Source organism: Phyllostomus discolor, chromosome 8 (assembly GCF_004126475.2).
Source record: "Phyllostomus discolor isolate MPI-MPIP mPhyDis1 chromosome 8, mPhyDis1.pri.v3, whole genome shotgun sequence".
Taxonomy (NCBI): domain Eukaryota; kingdom Metazoa; phylum Chordata; class Mammalia; order Chiroptera; family Phyllostomidae; genus Phyllostomus; species Phyllostomus discolor.
The window spans coordinates 5,642,880-5,662,261 of record NC_040910.2 but is presented as its reverse complement, the minus strand read 5'-3'; the positions used below and the strand labels follow the sequence as shown (position 1 = coordinate 5,662,261).

Below are 19,382 nucleotides of genomic sequence, written 5' to 3'. Positions count from 1 at the left end.
ATGGAAAGAGAAGCAAGGCTGACTTGAAAAAGTGAGTTAGATTTTAGAAATGCTGGGTTAGAGAACTTGGTTATACATACAGAGAAAAGGGTGCAAAAGACTATCAAATTGCATTTGGAAACTCTTAGAGGAATCTGGGCCAGGCTAGAGAGAAATCTGAGCTTCACTGGTATATGGACAGTATCTGAAACTAAAGGTATAGAGAGGAAATGAACTGGGGATCACATGTAAAGTACCGAAAAGGCTTATGACTAGTCCCTGTGGAATCCTAACATTGAAGATAATGGTGGAAGAAAAGAAGCCCTTTGAATTTACAGTTAGGTTAATCAGCTAAAAAGGAACACAGGTATTATTTATTTACACTAACACAATGTTTGTATATGAACAAAGGAACTAAGTGTATTTCACAAGCTTTACTTCAAGCACATTTTGTGTACAAAAATGGAACTAGACAGAGCACAATGTTTGTGTATGGACAAAGGAATTATTTCAAAAGTTTGAGTTCAAGCATACCAAAGTTCTCTTACTGTAAAGCAGGGGTGTCAAACTCATTTTCACTGGGGGCCACATCAGCCTCTCAGTTGCCTTCAAAGGTCTGAATGGAATTTTAGGACTTTAAAATTATGTAACTACTCCTTAACAGTTAAGCGAGAGCTTGGTGCTGCCACCAGGTAGAAACAAGGTGCTGGGCCGGAGAAAACAAGGTGGAGGGCTGGATTGAGCCCATGGGCCTTGTGTTTGCCACCTGTGCTGTAAAGAATGGATCCAGAGTAGAAATATAAAATAGTAAAAATGTCTTCAGGAGCTTCTGGCCTCCTAGTACATAATTTTTGTTTGTTTTGTTTTGACTCTCTCTCTAGCAAAACCTGCTGTGAGAAAACAATGTGAAATTCAGCAAAATAAAGGTAGTTTCAGTAAGTATAAATGACTATAAATTTAAAAGGTTATCTTTTTATAGAGGATGTATTTTAATGAATTAAGTAAAGATAAACTAAAAGAATGAAGCTCTAAGAATGAATTTTTTGGCATTATTTGGGATACAGTTTTAGGATAGGAAATTAAAAAATCCTATCCAAGAAGATGCAGCATTAGTAATTTAACACACAAAAAATGTACAAATTTAAATATTCTTTAGCTATGCATTTTTCAAACATTTGTGTTAACATTTAAACATTATTTCCTTATGTAACCTCCATTATTATTTTGCTCACCATAAGTCATAACACAGTTTTGGATTAGTCCAGGATACTAAGTAACATTTTTTTTTTGATCATATCTATGTATCTTCCAGGCTTCACAGAATAGGCTTTTGGCTAGTGATTTAGTAAATTCCTGTTTGTCTTTACCTATGCCATTCAGGATTTCAAAGACTTCTTTCCTCTCTGCATGTCACTGTAGAAATGTAAAACTTTCATACTTTTTTAGTTAATCTTTATATGGGTAACTATTCCTAGTATTTGATTTGGTTGCTCCACCCTGTATATTAAAGTCTAGTTTTGATTATTTTCTTTGAAACATACTTTGCTCCTATGCACCAAGAAGTTTACTCAACCCATTTTTGTCCACTCATAAGCCCACAAAATCTTTATGTAGTTTATCCCCACTAGCTTAACATTCCTCTACCCACCAAAACTTTAAAATCTTGGGGATTTTAAATGTACTATCTTCAACAACATTTCTGAAAAAACAAAACAAGCTCCTGTACCAGATCTTGGAAGCCTGTTTTCTGTCTTTAAGCCAGTTCCCAATTCTGACACAACATTTGTTCCTCTATGCTTATTAAATAAAGTTAGAATCAAGAAAAAAAGCTCATATTTAACTTTTAAACTTCCTTTATTATCAATACAAGACACAAAAACTAATTTTCAAGGGGACTTTTTTTGTTCCAAGATATATTCACATTAGCAAGAGTCTATTCATTTTAAAAATAAAAGTTAGCAGATATGACATTTTATAGCTTTTAATTCCCAGCAACAGGTTTACAGTGTCATTACAGTCATTATCAGTGTTTTATGAGATCTAGAACCTGTGTTTCTTAAAAGCTTTATAATACCAGAAACATTATACTTAGTAATAAACTGAGCTGTCTTAAAGATGTTGAAGAAAGCTTACTTATGCCCACGGATATAATGATGACATCTTTCAATCAGTTTTTAAGAAATATTTGTCACATTATATGATTTTAAAAGATGGGAAGACAATATTAGAAGAATAGCATTTTAAAAGAACTTTCATGTCTTATATTTTAACATTATACACTTTAATTTTTCATCACAAACATAAGGATTTTAAACTAATAAAAATAACATATACTAATTACAAGTAACATGTCTCATTAAAGTGAGTTTGAGTGTAAGTGGGAAGGAAACACACATTTATAGGATTTTTAGAATTTAAATCTTTGAAAAAGCATATACTTTATTGCAGAATTACCACTTAAAAAACAGTGATAACAAACTATCAGAATTTATACAAAAGGCAGCTATGTAATTTGTATGTTCAACAAGTTAAATATATCCATTTCTCAGTTTAATCTCCTGATGAACTACCTCCACTACCAAGACTAAGGAATTCTTTAATTTTATCATATAACACCAACACTAAAGCACCCCCTGTACCACGAAGGATGTTGGAGAAGGCGCCACGAAAAAATGCATTGACTCCTTCATGTTGGTATATCTTCACAAAGCAGTCTAAAGTTCCTTTATATTGCCGTTCAGCCTCACCACTCTATATAAAGAAAGACAAACAGTTTCTCATCATCTTAATGGCTTTTATGTTAAGATAGGTTTTACTCAGCACTAAAGACACATAAAAATAACACTGTGTTGAGTACGTATGTTGGGTCAATGAGCATGCATCGAACATTGTACGTCTAGTAGTCGCTGGAGATCATTCACATTTCACAAATACACTTGAAAACTGGCTAGATACTAGGCTTAAATTTCAAAAGATGGCATCATATACCATGATTTCTCCTCTCCTCACAATGCAATTAAGTGCTAAATCAATAGTAAAAAAAGATACCTAGAAAAATGTTTGGACATTAAGAAAAACATTTAAATACTTAAAACCTAATAATAACCATAATATTCAACTAAATTTTTAAGATGCTGCCTGAGTGGTAATTTCCTTATAATTTATCAACAGACTAAATTCCATTTGGGATAATAAATGAATTAAAGATACTCCATCAGTTGTTGAAAATGTTCCCATAAAGAAAACCACCTGTCCCGATGGCTTTATATGTACCAGTCTACTACACCTTCAGTAAACATTTTTTAAAAGATTTCATTTATTTATTTTTAGAGAGAAGGTAAGAGAGGGAAAAAGAGAAGGGAATATGATGTGAGAGAGAAACATCAATCAGTTGCAACCCAGGCATGTGCCCAGACAGGGACTGAACTGGCAAACTTGAGCTTTGTGGAATGATGCCCAACCAACCGAGCCATGCCGGTCAGGGCCATCCAATAAACATTTAATTCTCATCTTACATAAATTATCCTAGAGAAGAGAAAATTAGGAAGAGTCCCCAGCGTATTTTATGAAGCTTACATAGCCTTGATACCAAATTAGATAAGGACAGTACAAGAAGGAAAAATTCCAAGCCAATGCCAGTGAAACACAAACGCCGAAATCCTGAACAGAAATTCGCCAATCCAACCCAGTAAGGGGCACCAAATACCCTGCATCGTGACCAAACTGGATCATTCCTGGCGTATAAGGTTGGTTTGGCTCTGGAAAATAGACTAATGAAATATAGACATTAACGAATTAAAAGAGAAAAATGATATGATCATCTCGATATAAAAAACATGACTGCCATTCATAATTAATAACTGTTATAACCCAAAACCAGACAGGAAGAGCCATAGCTTGACAACAGATAATTACAAAAAACCCAGAGGTAACATTAAATCATGTAATGCTGAAGGCACTTCTGTAAGATTAGAAATAAGAAAGATTGCTAGTTATTACTTCTTTAATACAACACTGTATCAGAGGTCTCAGCTAGTGCATAAATGCAAGAAAAGGAAATAAAGCATTTAAGTATTGTTAAAAACAGGGTGGGTAGTGAGCCTAGTATTTTTTGCAGATCATAAACCCAGAGGGGTGTGTTTAAAAAGAAATCTTGAGAGTGTATACACAGATTAGTGTTGGTAACAGCATTTAAGAAACTTGTGGGATATAAAACAAAAATGCAAAAAAGTCTACTGAATTGTGTCCCCACAAAATTCATATACTGAAGTCTACATCCCCAGTATGCCTCAGAATGTGACTATATTTAGAGATAGGGTCTTTATAAATGTAATTAAGGTCAAATGAGTTCATTAGGGTCAGTCCTCATCCAATACAGCATCCTTGTAAGAAGAGAAACAAAGCGGACCATAAGAGACATAGGGAGAAGGAGGCCGTCCACAAGTCAAGGAGACATGCCCTCAGAAGAGAGCAACCCTGCCAGACACCTTGACATGAACGCTCACCCTCCATGAGTGTAAGAAAATAGAAAATAAATTTCTGTTGTTTAAGCTGCCTGGTCTGTTGTACGTCATTATGGCAGCCCTAGCAATACACTAAATACACTAAAATACACTTATTTTGACAGTAAACTATAGATATTATGACCCTTATCCTTAAACACTCCAATGTACATTTTCTAACATACCTGAAGTACAGTTATCCAAATCAGAAAACTTAACATTGATACAGTATCATTTACTAATCCAAAGTCTATATGCAAATTAATTTCCATTTTAAAAAGTTTCAATGTATTAAACTAGAACTAGATATAGATCAAGAGGAAACACAGATTTAAATGCAATAATTTTAAGCATGGTCCAAGACGATGGTATAACTTTAAGGATGGTAATAGGTTATATATGTTTTACCCTTCCGGGTAGCCTAGGAGGTTCTTCTAGGACCATTTCGTAGACTAAAATAAGAATAATGATAGTAACTACACCTCACAGCACTGTTTTGAGAATTAAATGAGTCAAACTGTAAAGTGCTTAGGACAGTATCTGTCACAGTAAGCAATACAGCACTTGGCTAGCTTTCTGGCCTCCTTATTTTCACTTGCCCTCATGAAACCTATCATGTGGGTATACTGAACCACACTTTTCAAGTCCTGCTTGTGCTAGGTTTTCTTTCACTCTTAGAAACTTTGCTCACTGGAGAGAAAGCCTATTGAGATTTACCTCTCCAAGAGGACACATCTGATTGCTTTAGGCAATTGGGCACTCTTCCTCTGTTGCATTCTGGGAACCTATGCACATTTCTACTTAAACAGTTAACTATATGCCTTCAGGGCTACGCTATGACTTAGGTTCTGCCTTATTTTATTTGTGTCCCCACAGCTTAGCATAGATTACGCAGTCAAATATTTGTTGAATGAATATAACAAGTAACAGCAATGCATATTGAATATATCAAATTTTGGCTTGGGGATTTATACTTTGAACATAGATCATTATAAATAAATCTTCATCTTTGAAGTTAAAATTATTTACTTTTATTAAAATACACTATAACAAATGATATTATATGTGTCAGTGGCTTGTGAGTGGGCTTATTCTACTTGATCTGATATTCAGTTAAGATAGACATACTCATCCCATCCCTACAATCCCCCAACACCCTTCATACAATTATGCCACAGGAGTGGAAAGCACTTCTGTTCTGGTAGCAGAATAAAAAGCTTTGCTGGGTGGTGGGCGCTCAGCGATAGGGAAGAATACAAAACAACACAGCATGCATTTATTTTAAAATACTCCATTGTGTAAATGTACCACAGTGCCCTGATCAGCATGGCTTGGTTGGCTGAGTGTAAGCCCGCAGTGTAAGCCCGCAAAGTGAAAGGTTGCCAGTTCGACTGGTTCAATTCCCAGTTAGAGCACACACCTGGGTCGTGGACCTGGTCCCTGGTTGGGGCATGTGCAAGAGGCAACTGATTGATGTTTCTCTCACACATCAATGTTTCTCTCCCTCTCTTTCTCCCTCCCTTACCCTCTCTATAAAAACAAATAATAAAAATAAATGTGCCACAACTTTTTGTCCACTCATCTACTGATGGGCACTCAGGCTGTTTCCAGATCTCAGCTATTATAAATAGCGCTGCTATGAACATATGGAATACTACACAAGAGTGAAAAGAAGGAACTCTTACCTTTTGCGACCGCATGGATGGACCTGGAGAATATTATGCTAAGTGAAATAAGCCAGTCAGTGAAAGACAAATACCACATGATCTCACTTAAATATGAAATCTAATGAACACAGTAAACCAATGAACAAAATAGAAACAGAAGCACATATATGGAACAGACTGGCAGCTGCCGATGGCGGGGCGGTAGGTGAAAAACAGTGAAGGGACTAACCAAGAACATTCATGCATGACCCACAAACAGGGACAACGACACGGGGACTGACTGAGGGAGAGGAAAGGGTGGGATTGGGTGAGGTGGGAAAAGGGAGAAAAAGCGGGACCAACTCTTATAGCATAAACAATTAGAAAATGACCTATGCCTTTTGGTCAAAATTTCTCTAAAATTTAAATAAGTTGTAACTGAATATCAGAGACAGTGGAAAACTCAGACTTTGAAATAATAATATAAAATACCTGCATCATCATACGCCTTCTAACTGTGTCAAAGGGGTAAGAGAGTATTCCAGAGCATGTAGTCACAACTTGAGCAATGAAAAAGGAGACAAGAAATGGGGTTTCCTTTGGTTTGGGTAATAAGCCCTATAAAAGAACAATGTATAAAGTAACCATCTAAATTTCTGAAATATCTTAAATCCTTACGTCAAAGAATAATTCTAAGGAATATATGAAAGAGGGCTCAATTATACTTAAAAGTGCAATTAAAAACAGTTGGATTTAATGTGGAAAAATTAAAATATTAGCAGATCAGTAAGAAAGGAGAATGTCATACATGACTATACTTTAAAAACATATGAAAAAGAAAAGCATATTTTGTATTTAATTGATCCGTCACTACTGGCACTGAAAACTAGGAAGATAGCAGCCAGTGACCAAAAAAGTTCTTCCATGGCTCTTCACAGATTTGAAAGAAATGAAATAATGCCTGCTGTTATCATCAACAGATGGTATTTTATTTGACAAACAGCTTTGAAGCTCTAACTCAATGAAGAAACATTCCTAAATTTCACAACTGCTACATGTAGTAATAGAGAAAAGAAGGAGAACACATATAAATGTTTCAGTGATTAAGTAAATATACATAAGAAAAAATACACTACAAACTCTAAGTTATTTCCAGACCACAATAAAAATGACATTCAACTACATCTGATGGAATGTCAAGATGATTTATAAAACTATTGTAAAATTTCCATCCACTTTTAATCCTATTCAGTAAATAATACTGATAATAATTTTACTGTTTCACTCTGGAAGCATTATTATATAGTGATTAAGAGCATGAGGTTTTTGCTTGCCACTTAAATTACCTGACCACTTCTAGATTAGTTATGTTTATTGGTTTAAGATTTTATTTATTTCTCTTTAGAGAGAGGGTAAGGGAAGGAGAGGGAGAAAAACATCATGTGAGAGACATACATCGATGAGTTGCCTCTTGTACACCCACAACTGGGGACCTGGCCCACAACCCAGGCATGTGCCCTGACAGGGATATGAACCAGTGACCTTTCAGTTCACAGGCCATCGCTCAACCCACTGAGCCACACCAGCCAGGGCTAGATTAGTTATGTTTAAAATGGGGATATTAAAAGCTATCCTAGCCCTGGCTGGTGTGGCTCAGTGGATTGAGTGCTGACCTGAGAACCAAACAGTCGCTGGTTTGATTCCCAGTCAGGGCACACTCCTGGGTTGCAGGCCAGATCCGCTATTGGGGGTGTGTGTGAGGGAGCTGATAGATGTTTCTCACACACATCTCTCAAGCACCGATGTTTCTCTCCCTATGTGTCTCCCTCCCTTACCCTATCTCTGAAGACAAATAAATAAAATCCTAAAGAGAGAACCCCCTATCCTAGAACACTATGAGGAGGTAAAGAATTAACAAAGCTCCTAGAACTAAGTAATAGCTCAAATAATGATAGCCATTATTATAATCTTTCTCTTTCCTGCCTTTTGAAAATGCTATGAAAATCTGAAATGAAAAGGCAAGTTTCTAAAACAGTCTGGAGAATACAGCAAAGGATCTAATGATATACAATAGACAACTGAGCTATAGTACTATTTATTACATTTAACTAACTAATTAGCCTTGCTTCTTTCCAAAGAGTGATGAGAGTAAACTTATTTGTATGTAAAAAATAAAAGTGATGATAAAGTAAATGCAAAATCAGAAAATTCTGTCAGGAGGTTTTCTATAGATCAAAGATTTTGACTAAATATATAATGTTTCATATTTGCAATGTGATGTATAATAGTCTTGCAGTGCAAAAAGCACAAAAACTTAACGTTTAAATTTATGCTTTATATCTATAGTCAGATTCACAGTAGAGTTGTAATTGATTAGGTTATGGCAAGGTTGTGATTAAACAGAATTCTATAATGTCTCTTACTCCATCATTTATTTTGATTTATATAATTAAAAGTAGATACATCTGTTGAACATGTTATTAATTAGAACAATAAAAAGAAATAAACCATTTGTTTAGTATATACTAATTAAAGACCCAAATTACCTTAACTGTGTCATAAGCTCCAAAATAAGAGGCTCGGTACACAATGATGCCCTGCACTGAAACACCAAATCCTTGGTACAAGCCAACAATTCCATCCGACTTTGCTATTTTCATAATACAGTCACCTAAGCCCTTGAATTGTCGCTCGTTGGGACCTAAAATAAAGCCATTTGAAATTTATTAGCAGCACTATATATCAGATAAACACTTTAAACATTTTACAGATTTAAAGTACTTGGAATTGCCACTTAGAAACATTTCTAGCAAAACAAACACACATCAAAATCCTCCCATTCAGTAAAAAGTAGTTATGGTTTTAAGTAGTATCTTAAAATTTTTTAAAATATTAATCTCTTATAAAAGCAATCTAATTCAAGCAATATGATTGGCTTAAAACATTTCAATAAAATTACCAGAATTTACTGGAAACACAGTTACTAGGGATGTAGAAATTTTTGTTTTTCTTTAGGAATGAAAAACTCTGTGACTAGTTTTATTTAAAGAGCATAAAGACAGATGAAGCAAAAAGAAAATGCTATAAACTAGTACCTTCAAATCAGTAACATTTTAGATGGGGTGTTGTATTTTTCAACTGTTTATGGTTTTGTTTTTATTGTCCCTTGATTTAAACTCTTTGACAATGTTTTAAAAACATTATATGTAGAATACAATCTTTCAAAACAAACTAAATTCTCCCAATTCTGAGAGAAGACAAAGGTACTGAACTTAAAGCAAGATGCATGAGTTATTTTCACTCTCTTGGCAGTAACAAGGAAATCTGGACTGCCAGCTAAGGTAGGACAGAACTCCTATCGCCGCCCTTTCTAAGGTGTTTTCTCTGACCACTTATTTAAAATTGACGTCATTCCTTTCTCTTAATTTTTCTTCATGGATTTATTGCTAAGTGACAGCCTATTTTTGTCCTTTATTCATTGTTTTATTACCTGTGTCCCCTACTAGACAGACTAGAAGGCACACAAGCCACGAGCTCCATGTTTCACATGAGGTGTGCGTACATGTGTGAGACACACACACATCTTGTATCTGAGGCAGGGCCTGGCCCACAGTGTGCAACGAAGAAATACTTATTTAACGAATCTCTGCTCCCTTAGGACATACTATTAAATGAAAGAAATAAAACAGGTTTAAAGCCATACAGGTAAAGAAGAGTATGTGACAGAGCATAAAATTCACATACTTTGGTGAGATAGAAAAAAGATGAAGTAGAACCTCACTAAGCAGAGAAAGGTGAAACTTACTTTCTTTATTTTTTAAGATTTTATTATTTATATTTAGAGAGAGGGGAAGGGAGGGAGAAAGAGGGGGAGATAAACATCAGTATGTGAGAGATACACCAATAGGCTGCCTCTTGCATACCTCCAGCTGGGAACCTGGCCGGCAACCCAGGCAAGTACCCTGAACTGGGAATGGAACTGGAGAACTTTTGGTTGGCAGGCTGGCACTCAATCCACTGAACCACACCAGCTAGGGCTTTTTTTCTTTATTTTTTAAATGTCCTTTTTATCCTCACCTGAGGACATTTTTCATTATTTTTTAGAGAGAGAGGAAGGGAGAGACAGAAACATTGATGTGAGAGAATCATCAACTGGTTGCCTCCCAAACAAGCCTACACTGGGAATCATATGTGTCTGGACCAGGGACCAAACCCACAACCCAGATGCCCTGACTGGGAATCAAACCCATAGTCCTTTGGTTATGGGATGACACTCCAACCAACTGAGCCACATCACCCAAGGTTAGAACTTATTTTCTTGCAGAGAGAGGTATTGTTGAGAAGTGAGCCACTGGACTCTAACCTCAGAAAAACTTAGAAATTAGAGGAAGTACTATTTTTGTGGTGAAAGCAAAGTAGCATCTGAATGTTCAAAATGCACAACTTAACTCCTCTGCCATCCTTAGAACTGAACACAAGCCTCCAGATTGAATGCGGTCAACTGAGTTACTTCTACTCTCACTGAGTAGAAGACTCACACAAAGATACATCTTGTGAAATGTCAGATCATCAGGGATATAAAGTGATTAAAGAGAAAAAAAGGCATGTACAGAAGTATCAGCAGTAACAGGGACTTCTTAAGAGCAATATTAGAGACTAGAATCTAGAGTACTACTTTAAAATTGTGAAAGAAATTAACTTTAAACCCAAATTTTGTATATGGCCAAGATAAGAGGGTAAAAGAGAGATGTTTTTAGACAAGCAAGATCTCAATTTATATTGTCCTATTCTCATAAAACTCAGAAAACCACCAAAGATCACAATCTACCAAAACAAAGGTATGACAAAAAGGTAAGAGGACACAATAAATGAAATAAGCAAGAGCAGAGGGAAGGACAACCTCTAGGATGTGAGTTGTACGTCGAACCTAGACGGGAGTGGCAGTTGAGGCAGGGAATAAGCGTGTGCGGGATCTAGGAGGTGGCTCTCTAGGAATAAAATGGAATGAAGTTAGTGGCCTTTGTGCTTGTTTGTTACTACAGCACTGGCCTTCCCCTTCTCTCTCTGAAGGGAGAAGAAAACAGTGGTCATCTTTAGGCCCCATGACCCTACCAACTGGTGACGAATAAAATTTTTAGACTGTGACGAACACTGTTGTTACAGCATAACTACAATAAATAACACACGGATCACAACACAAAGAAGGAAGAGTTAGTCTTTCTGAAAATCCCATACCTTTTCCAATATCGGCACCTAGTCGGGTTCGGGCAAAATCTAGCGGATACACTACGCACAAGGATGTGGCTCCCGCCGCTCCACCAGAGACCAGGTTTGCCAAAAACCACCTCCAGAACTATTAAATGAAAATTAAATTAAAAAGTGGTTATTAAACTACAGAATGAAATTAACATATTAAATTAAAAAGCAGTTATAAACTACAGAACTTGATTGTGTAAAAGTCTTATTTTTCTCGAGGTTAAAAGGCCAGCTTTGCAAACGGCTCTCCTGTAGTACACATCTGCAGTTATCACACACCACACCACCCGCAACACTTCTCTGCGTGTCCGTGCCTTTGTTTCTCACCAGGCAGTCTAGGGGGTGCAGTTTAGATGACGACATGCTGAAATTCCAAAATACTTTAATGACCTCCAGTGAAAGGAGCCCAAGTCAGTGAAAGTGGCCACATGAGACAGTCATCTCTTTAGGTTATATGCTGTGCACTCTAATCTCAGCTAAATATGTCCTTAGTCACCAAGAAGAAAACAATTTACTTTTCAGGGGATAAATTACCTCAGAGGTAAGAATACATATCTCTTGACGGCTTTTTTTTTGCTTAACAAAAGGAGATAAAATGCTGAATTTTCCTAGTGCAATAAAGTGATTATGAAATATAATTAACATTACAACAATACTTATTCAGAGAAATACTGACTGAGACAAAAGACCCCTTAATTATTAAAACTATGCTAAAAGGTTTAGAGAAATGTGTAGAAGTTAACATAATAGTGTTTTCATATGTAACTTAACACACATTCTATGTTAAGTTACTATGTTTAAATTACTATTTTTCCGCCACTTGAGCACATCCTCCCAATGTCACAGGTAAGACGAATCCAACTGTTTCTTAAAAGTTTTTAGAGATATTAAAATATACTTGCCTGTTTTTCTTTATTAACTCCAGACATGAAAAGTTGTTTGTATTTGTCCTTAAAAGCAAAATTTAGAGCTTGTGTTGGAAAATACCGAATAACATTTGCCAAATTGCCACGCCAAAAACTGAGGAAACCTATGAAAGAAAACATACTAAATATAAGTAAGTACATTTAGTGGGGGGGGGGGGGAATCCATAATCTTGGTGAATCCTAAGTGGAATATAAAGCAGCTGCACAAAGACAATTAAAAAGTGTATTTAATAGCCAAGAAGTAACCTTCTCAGTACCTACACCTGATTCAGTCTTTACTAGTGCATTTAACATGTAATGGCAAAAGCTACCATTTACTAAGCATTTGATATGTGCCACTCACTGGCTAAGGCTTTATATGTATATCTCATTTAGTCATCATATTATGCTTACGATGTAGATTCTCCTATAGAACCCATTTTATACATGCACAAACTGAAACTTTAAAAACTTTGCAAGCTGTCGAAGGACATGGTTACCAAACAGCCAAACCAGGACTTAGAATCAAGTCCCCTGTTTGATCCCAAAGCTCTACTCCGGAAGAACTGATTTTTATTCACTTAATCCTCACAATCACCCATGAAGTAGGTACTATCAGTCTCTTCATTTTAAGCATGAAGAAATGAGTTCCTTCAGATCTGAAACGTTTACTCTGTGTGTAATGCAAGTAAGTGTAGAGGAGCAAAATTAGCCACCCCAAAATGCATCTCTGGAGTGTAGATTATTTGGATTGTTTTTAAGAAACAGAAAATTCAGGAAGTATGTGGTTTTTTAACCTCCCCGTTAACTACCAGGGATAATGCAGAGAGAGGGCTTGGTCCAGGGAGAGAACAATCACCAACGATAACCACAAAGAGGATGGGTAGGGTTCGGTAAGCCAGGGGGAGCTGGGCAGGACCTGTTTGTTCAAAGTGCCTTCTGTGCCCCATCGTCTCAGCACAGCACGATAAACATTTGTTTACAAAACACCTGTTTTCCCCATCTTTCTATGAGTTGTCCTCCTTCCTAGAAGACCCAGACCTTTACCACCTTCTCAGTTCAGAAAGCCATAAACCTCAACTGTCTGACTGCCTGTGGTTCTCAGATTCATACAGAGGCCTGTACGCTAGCAATCAAATTTGTTTTTCTCTTGTTAATCTGTCTTCTATTAATTTGATTATCAGAACCAAAGAACCTAGAAAGGTAGATGAAAACTTCTTCCTCTCCTACACAAGTTTATCCCAGATACACAATGAATCAGAAATGAACATTAGAAATATGTGTATGTAGATTTAGGGGTGCACACATGATGATTAAAGAGTTAAAATGTACTGAGCACTAACTATGCAACAGACACGTGGTTGAATATTTTATAGGTACTATCTTGTTTAACCCTCACAATGACCATATCATGAGGTATGCAGCATACAAATGAGGAAATTGAGGCTGAGAGAGGTTAAGTAAAAACAATTCAGCCCTGGTGGCTCAGTTGATTAGAGCATCGTCACATTCACCAAAGAAGGTTGTAGGTTTGATCCCCAGTCAGGGTACGTACCTCGGTTGCAGTCAGGGTGTGTATGGGAGCTAACCAAATTGGTGTTTCTCTTTCACATCAATGTGTTTCTTTCTTCTTCCCTCCCTCCCTCCTCTCCTCCCTCCCTCCCTCCCTCTCACTATCTAAAATCAATAAATATATCCTGAGGTGAGGATTAAAACAAAAAACAAAAAACAACAGTTCAGGCCCTGGGCTGGTAGTCCAGTTGCTTAAAGCATTGTCCAGATACACCAAGGCTGCAGGCTGCATCTCTGGGCAGGGCACATATAAGAAGCAACCAATGAATGCATGAATAAGGGACAATCAATCGATGTTTCTCTCTCTCTGTCTTCCCCTCCCTTTCAAGTCAATAAATTAATAAGAAAAACAAAAAGAAGGTTCAAGGTCACAAGGTAAGGGAAAGGCTGGGACTTGATTCCAGATCTGACTGAAGACCTAGAGCTATTAAATCTCTACTGCCTCTCTATAAAAATCCATTCTCAATAAAAACAGTAGTCTTTTTTTCTTTTTGGTCAGAATAAAAAAAAAAAAGGGAAAAGCAAGAGTGGTGCAAATGCAGGAGTATTTTGATTCTTTAGTCATACAGAATAAAAGGGCAGATTTCTAACATATAATCACAACACTGGTAGAGAAAAACATAGCAATTGTGGTATCTTTAATAATAGCTAAGTTATTAACTTAACTGCTAAGAAAAAATAACCTCTTCAAAATTTAAGAGCAAGAAAACACATACTCTGAACCTAGTTCTGAGAAAAAATTAAAACAGAACTGGTGAGAAAATAGGAAAAAATTACCAGGCCACTTACTGGTCAACTTACAGCCAAGAATGGGAGCGCTGGGTGCATATATATTCTAGACCAGCAGGCCCCGGCCCCAGTATGTTCAGACAGAATGCCTATCAGTGAAAATATATGAGTATGTAGTTAGCATGTCTCATAAATATGTGTACATATATTTTAAAGTTATATACCTTTGCTACTATCCTTATTTTGTATACTTTTAAGATATACCCAAAATAGAAATTTAAAAAAATCAGATAAAGATTCTTCATTAAAAAAACTTTTATTTGGTACCTAGTGCATGGCAGACCTGCTGTGGATAGCACCAGGAACAGAGTCCTGGGTCATACGGGCCTTACATTTTAGGAAAGGGGCCAAGGAAAGAGACAATGAACAAATAAATGTCAGGTGACCATAAGAACTATATAAATATGTCAGGTGGTCTTAAGAACAAAAATAGAGATGAAGAATGACAAAGGGCTACTTAGATAAAGGACTGGGGGAAAACTTCCAGTTAGAAGATTCAGAACATAAATGAGTACTTATTTGAGCAATATTTTTAGATATCTTGCTAATCATGCCATTTTTGTTCTACTATCTCAAGGTATCCTTAGGGCGAGGTTAATTCTGAAGAATAGTGTACATGGCTCTGGCTGGTGTGGCCCAGTGGACTGCACACGAGCCTACGAACCAAAGGGTCCCAGGTTTGATTCCCAGTCAGGGCTCATGCCTGGGTTGCAGGCAGGGTGCCCAGTTGGGGGTGTGTGAGAGGCAACCACACATGATGTTTCTTTTCCTCTCTTTTCCCCTCCCTTCCCTTCTCTCTAGAAGTAAGAAAGATCTTAAAAAAAAAGAATAGTGTACATGAATCTGTATTTCAAATAGCCTTATAACTATTCAAATAGTCTTCTTGTCTCTACAAATTCATCTAATTGAGCCAACATAAACTATAATGTTTATTATATGATAATTGAGGATTAGTGCCTGTTATCCCCTCTACACTGTGTAACTAACTCCTACTTCTTTTTCAGAATGCCTTAGTGTCCTGTGAAAAGTAACTAACGTTTGTCCCAAGTATAAGTGCCAGTGTGAATTCACATATGAAATATCAGTAAAGTTTATTTTCCTGTTTTATTTAAATAAAGTGAATATCTAATATTTTATTTGCATACCACAAAACATAATCTTCATGATTTTTATAAAAACCTCACTGCTCTAGCCTTCAAAAAAATAAGTTTGGAGAAGTTCAGATTAAAAATAGTGCCCAGGAACTTCTAAATGAGGAGTCCTGGTAGGCTATTAAAAATGAGGCTGCATAGTTCAGATCTTTAAAAGGCTATTTTATAATATACTACATATAACAATTGCTGTAATTAAGAATATATTTACATATGCATATTCTGTTCAGTGAAAAATCATAGCACAGACACCAAGATGTTAACTGTGGTAATTTTAGCAGTGATTTGTTTTTACTTTTTACTTCTCTATTATATTTCCTAATTTTCAATAATAAATATGCATCACATGTGTTATAAAGATTTAAGCAGCGTTAAATAAAAGTGCACATACAAGTTGGAAGGTCAAAAAAACAACTAGAGCACGGAGTAAATCTTTAAAAAACAGCATTAGTCAGAATAGAACCAGAAGCTTTTATAATCCAAGGAAAGCTTATAAAAAGCATCAAAGACACCCAAAGAGATGTTTAAAGCTATTTTCAGAGCAAGAATAAAGAGATTCATCCTTGGGCTGGAAAGAAAGAAAAGAACAGGTAAGAAAGCAGTGAGAAAATATCTAATTGTGCCTTCTGAGTTCAAGTTTCAGACTCATCCATGTTACCCAAAGAAAGGAAAAGTTAGCAACATTAGAGCAAACAAAAAACAAGAGAAAAAGGGTAAACTGCAGAAAATAACAACCTCAGAATGTGACTGCATACTAAATTCCAAAATGATCTAGCATGGTGATTCTAAACCCTACCAGGTTCATCTCCTCTCTATATAAGTATCTATTGTAAATACTTTACTACCTAGGAACATAATTCAAAGACAGTGTCCTCTTCACCAATTAAAAAAAAAAATCAATATAATGCCCTCACTGTTCTACAAAAGAGAAAATAAAGGAATTTATAATAAAATATGTATTTTAACTAGTAAATTGGTGAGGGATGAATACATTATACACGTAATAGATGCTTGCTTCTACTCATATGAGTCATTATATTTAAGGTACACAATGAATTTTGAAAAAAGCACTTAACAAACATATTTATGTATGTGTACGATGATCATGAATTCAACAGTTAGAAAGGCAGATGATGTAAGTGGTGATCCAGTATCACAAGCAGAGTTGCTGTCAGGAGTTTTCACAATGAAGAACAAACTCTCAGTGAAATCATGAACAAAACAAAGTGCAGTCTTCCCTCTGCTTAGATGGTGGCTGCACTGCTGGAATCCATGCTTACTAGGACTATGCCCAGAGAGTTCGTGTTTATGCGTAAATCAGAGTTAGGTTCGAGGCTTAGATAATCATGCACAGGCTTCACTGCTGCCTGAAGGACCAGTGGGAGACCTTAGTCTTTCAGGCTGCAGGTTAAGTCTTTGTTGTGCAGGGGTGGCCATGTATAGCAGCGAGATGTCTAGCCTCCCCGGCTTCTGCCTTTCAAATCATTGCAATTAAAGGTGACACCCCTCTATCTTTGTGCTAAACAAAGCATTCCCCACAAGTTTCCATAAAGCCCCTAGATGGCAATACAATCCCTGTTGTGAACTACTAACCCCTGGGCATAGACTATATACCCTAGTCATACCGTATTTATAAGAAGGCCCTGTGTACAAGAATAGAAAACATCTTAAAGTTCTGCTGTTACCACCTCATCTTTGAAGGTAGAGAAAGCAGGAAGAGCAATAACAATTCAGAATGACCTCAATTAATAAAAGCCATATTGAATATATTTAGCTTTAAATATTAAAAGGAACGTTTAAAATATAAAAATAAATTAGCATACAACCTGACCAGAATATTTAACTTTAGCAGACTAAGTAGTTAAAGCAGAGTAGCTAATAATAAGGCAGCTCCTACTTCTCTGAAGAGGTCTTAGAACACAAACCAAGGAGGGAGAAGTTTCTACTTTCCCTGTGAAAACCTTGGGGGAAATGAGCAGCTTACTCGGATGGAATAAATGGGGTGCGGAGATGCGAACCACCCACTACGGAGTATCGGGGCTCAGCTCTTGGAAGGCATTTTAAATCCACAGTTTAGATGGTGCCTTAGGAGCCTGCCTCGGACCCCGAGTACCGCGCTCAGCAGATCAAGAAGCATTGCCACCACCTCGCTAAGGTGGGGACACCTTTTTCACGGGAGCGTAACCTGCCCCAGAGTCAGGAGTGGAAGAGAGGACTGCACTGGAGCTGAAGCCACCTCCCTTCCTGATCAGGTTACACAATCAAAAGGGCCCGTTTCCTTTTCAAAGTTGGTATACAAGTTTCCAGTCGAATCCAATTATATGGGTGGGTCACAGAAAGCTTCTGATAAATTATCCCGGTATCCACTGAGCTAACTTAGGAGCTATTCCGCAACAGGACAGCCCTCAGCGGGTAACAAAGCACTTTCACTATTTATCCCTCGACACCTTTCCGTAGTAATGGGGGGGGGACCCTCCACAATAAACAACAAAACAAAATTTTAAATAAAGACAGGGTCTGAGCCAATGCCACCAACCCCCCGTGCCAAAAAAAAAAAAAAAATGGTAATACTGATCTTGTCTTTCTCCAAAATTTTATTTTGCTCACCTTGTATTAAAAAAATACTCCATAAAATACTACGTGCCTTTATTATTTTGCTCCCCGCTCAACTTTGTGCATAGGCGTGTGCCTCCTCGGGCTGAGCCCCGGTCTGCAGCGGTTCTCAAGAAGAAACAGAGCCTCTTTCCACTGAATACGGACCCGGGTACTGGGGGGCTCCAAAGCTCCCATCGTCGGAATATTTCTCAACTGTATTACTTCAACAAGTATTTAAGCAACTTAAGCATTCGTTAACACAGCAAAGTGCCTAGCAGCATCACACCTAGTCCTGCGAGTCACCCAACTGCCTATGAGCGAGGCACGGGGGCGCCGAGACGTAAATCCTGCTGTGATGGAGACATTTAGACGAAGAGGAGGTGGCGGCCTCCCCCGCACCTGGCCAGGGCATGGGCAGGCCCCCTTGGCCCTGGACTGGTTCCGGCAACTGAATTCTCAAAGGTGGAGAAACAAACGCGTCACCCACAGGCAGACACGGCCGAGGCTCCCGCAGCCGTCCCCTCCCGGCACCCCCAGGGAGAGGGCGGCGCGGCGGCCGCCGGTACGCACCCTGCTCACGGGGAATCCGCACCAGGCAGTCCACCATGCCTTTGTACTGGGCCTCGGGGCTGATCTGCTTGGACGATGCCTGCACCTGCAGCAGCAGCTTCACGCGCTCGATGGGCGCCACCGTGGTCTTCGACACAGCCGCCGCGATGCCTCCGGCCAGCAGGTCCTTCCCGAAGGACGCGGCATCGAAGAGCTGCTTTTCCGCCTTCTTCTCCGACTTCTTCTTCGGAGGGTCCGACTGCATGGTGGCACGCAGGCCGGGAAAAACCTACAGACACAGGTTCAAACGAGCCTGGAGGAACTATGAAGGGAAGCACCAAACCGCTTCGGCGCCGTCCTGGCGGGAAAGCGGCGCTGAGGACGCCGGGAAGTCAGTGCCCCGCGTGAGGGCCACGAAGCTGCGCATGCGCTTCCAAC

General features: G+C 37.9%; 1 protein-coding gene across 1 annotated transcript; it reads right to left on the bottom strand.

Moving 5' to 3' along the window:
* Positions 1-1,738: 1,738 nt before the first annotated feature.
* On the bottom strand, positions 1,739-19,209 carry SLC25A31 (solute carrier family 25 member 31). The gene is made up of 6 exons (XM_028520579.2): positions 18,966-19,209; positions 12,286-12,413; positions 11,363-11,480; positions 8,674-8,828; positions 6,620-6,745; positions 1,739-2,730 (listed from the first exon to the last, which is right to left on the bottom strand). The coding sequence occupies exons 1-6, from the start codon at positions 19,207-19,209 to the stop codon at positions 2,530-2,532; spliced, it is 972 nt and encodes a 323-aa protein (XP_028376380.1). The 3' UTR covers positions 1,739-2,529.
* Between the last annotated feature and the right edge of the window lie 173 nt (positions 19,210-19,382).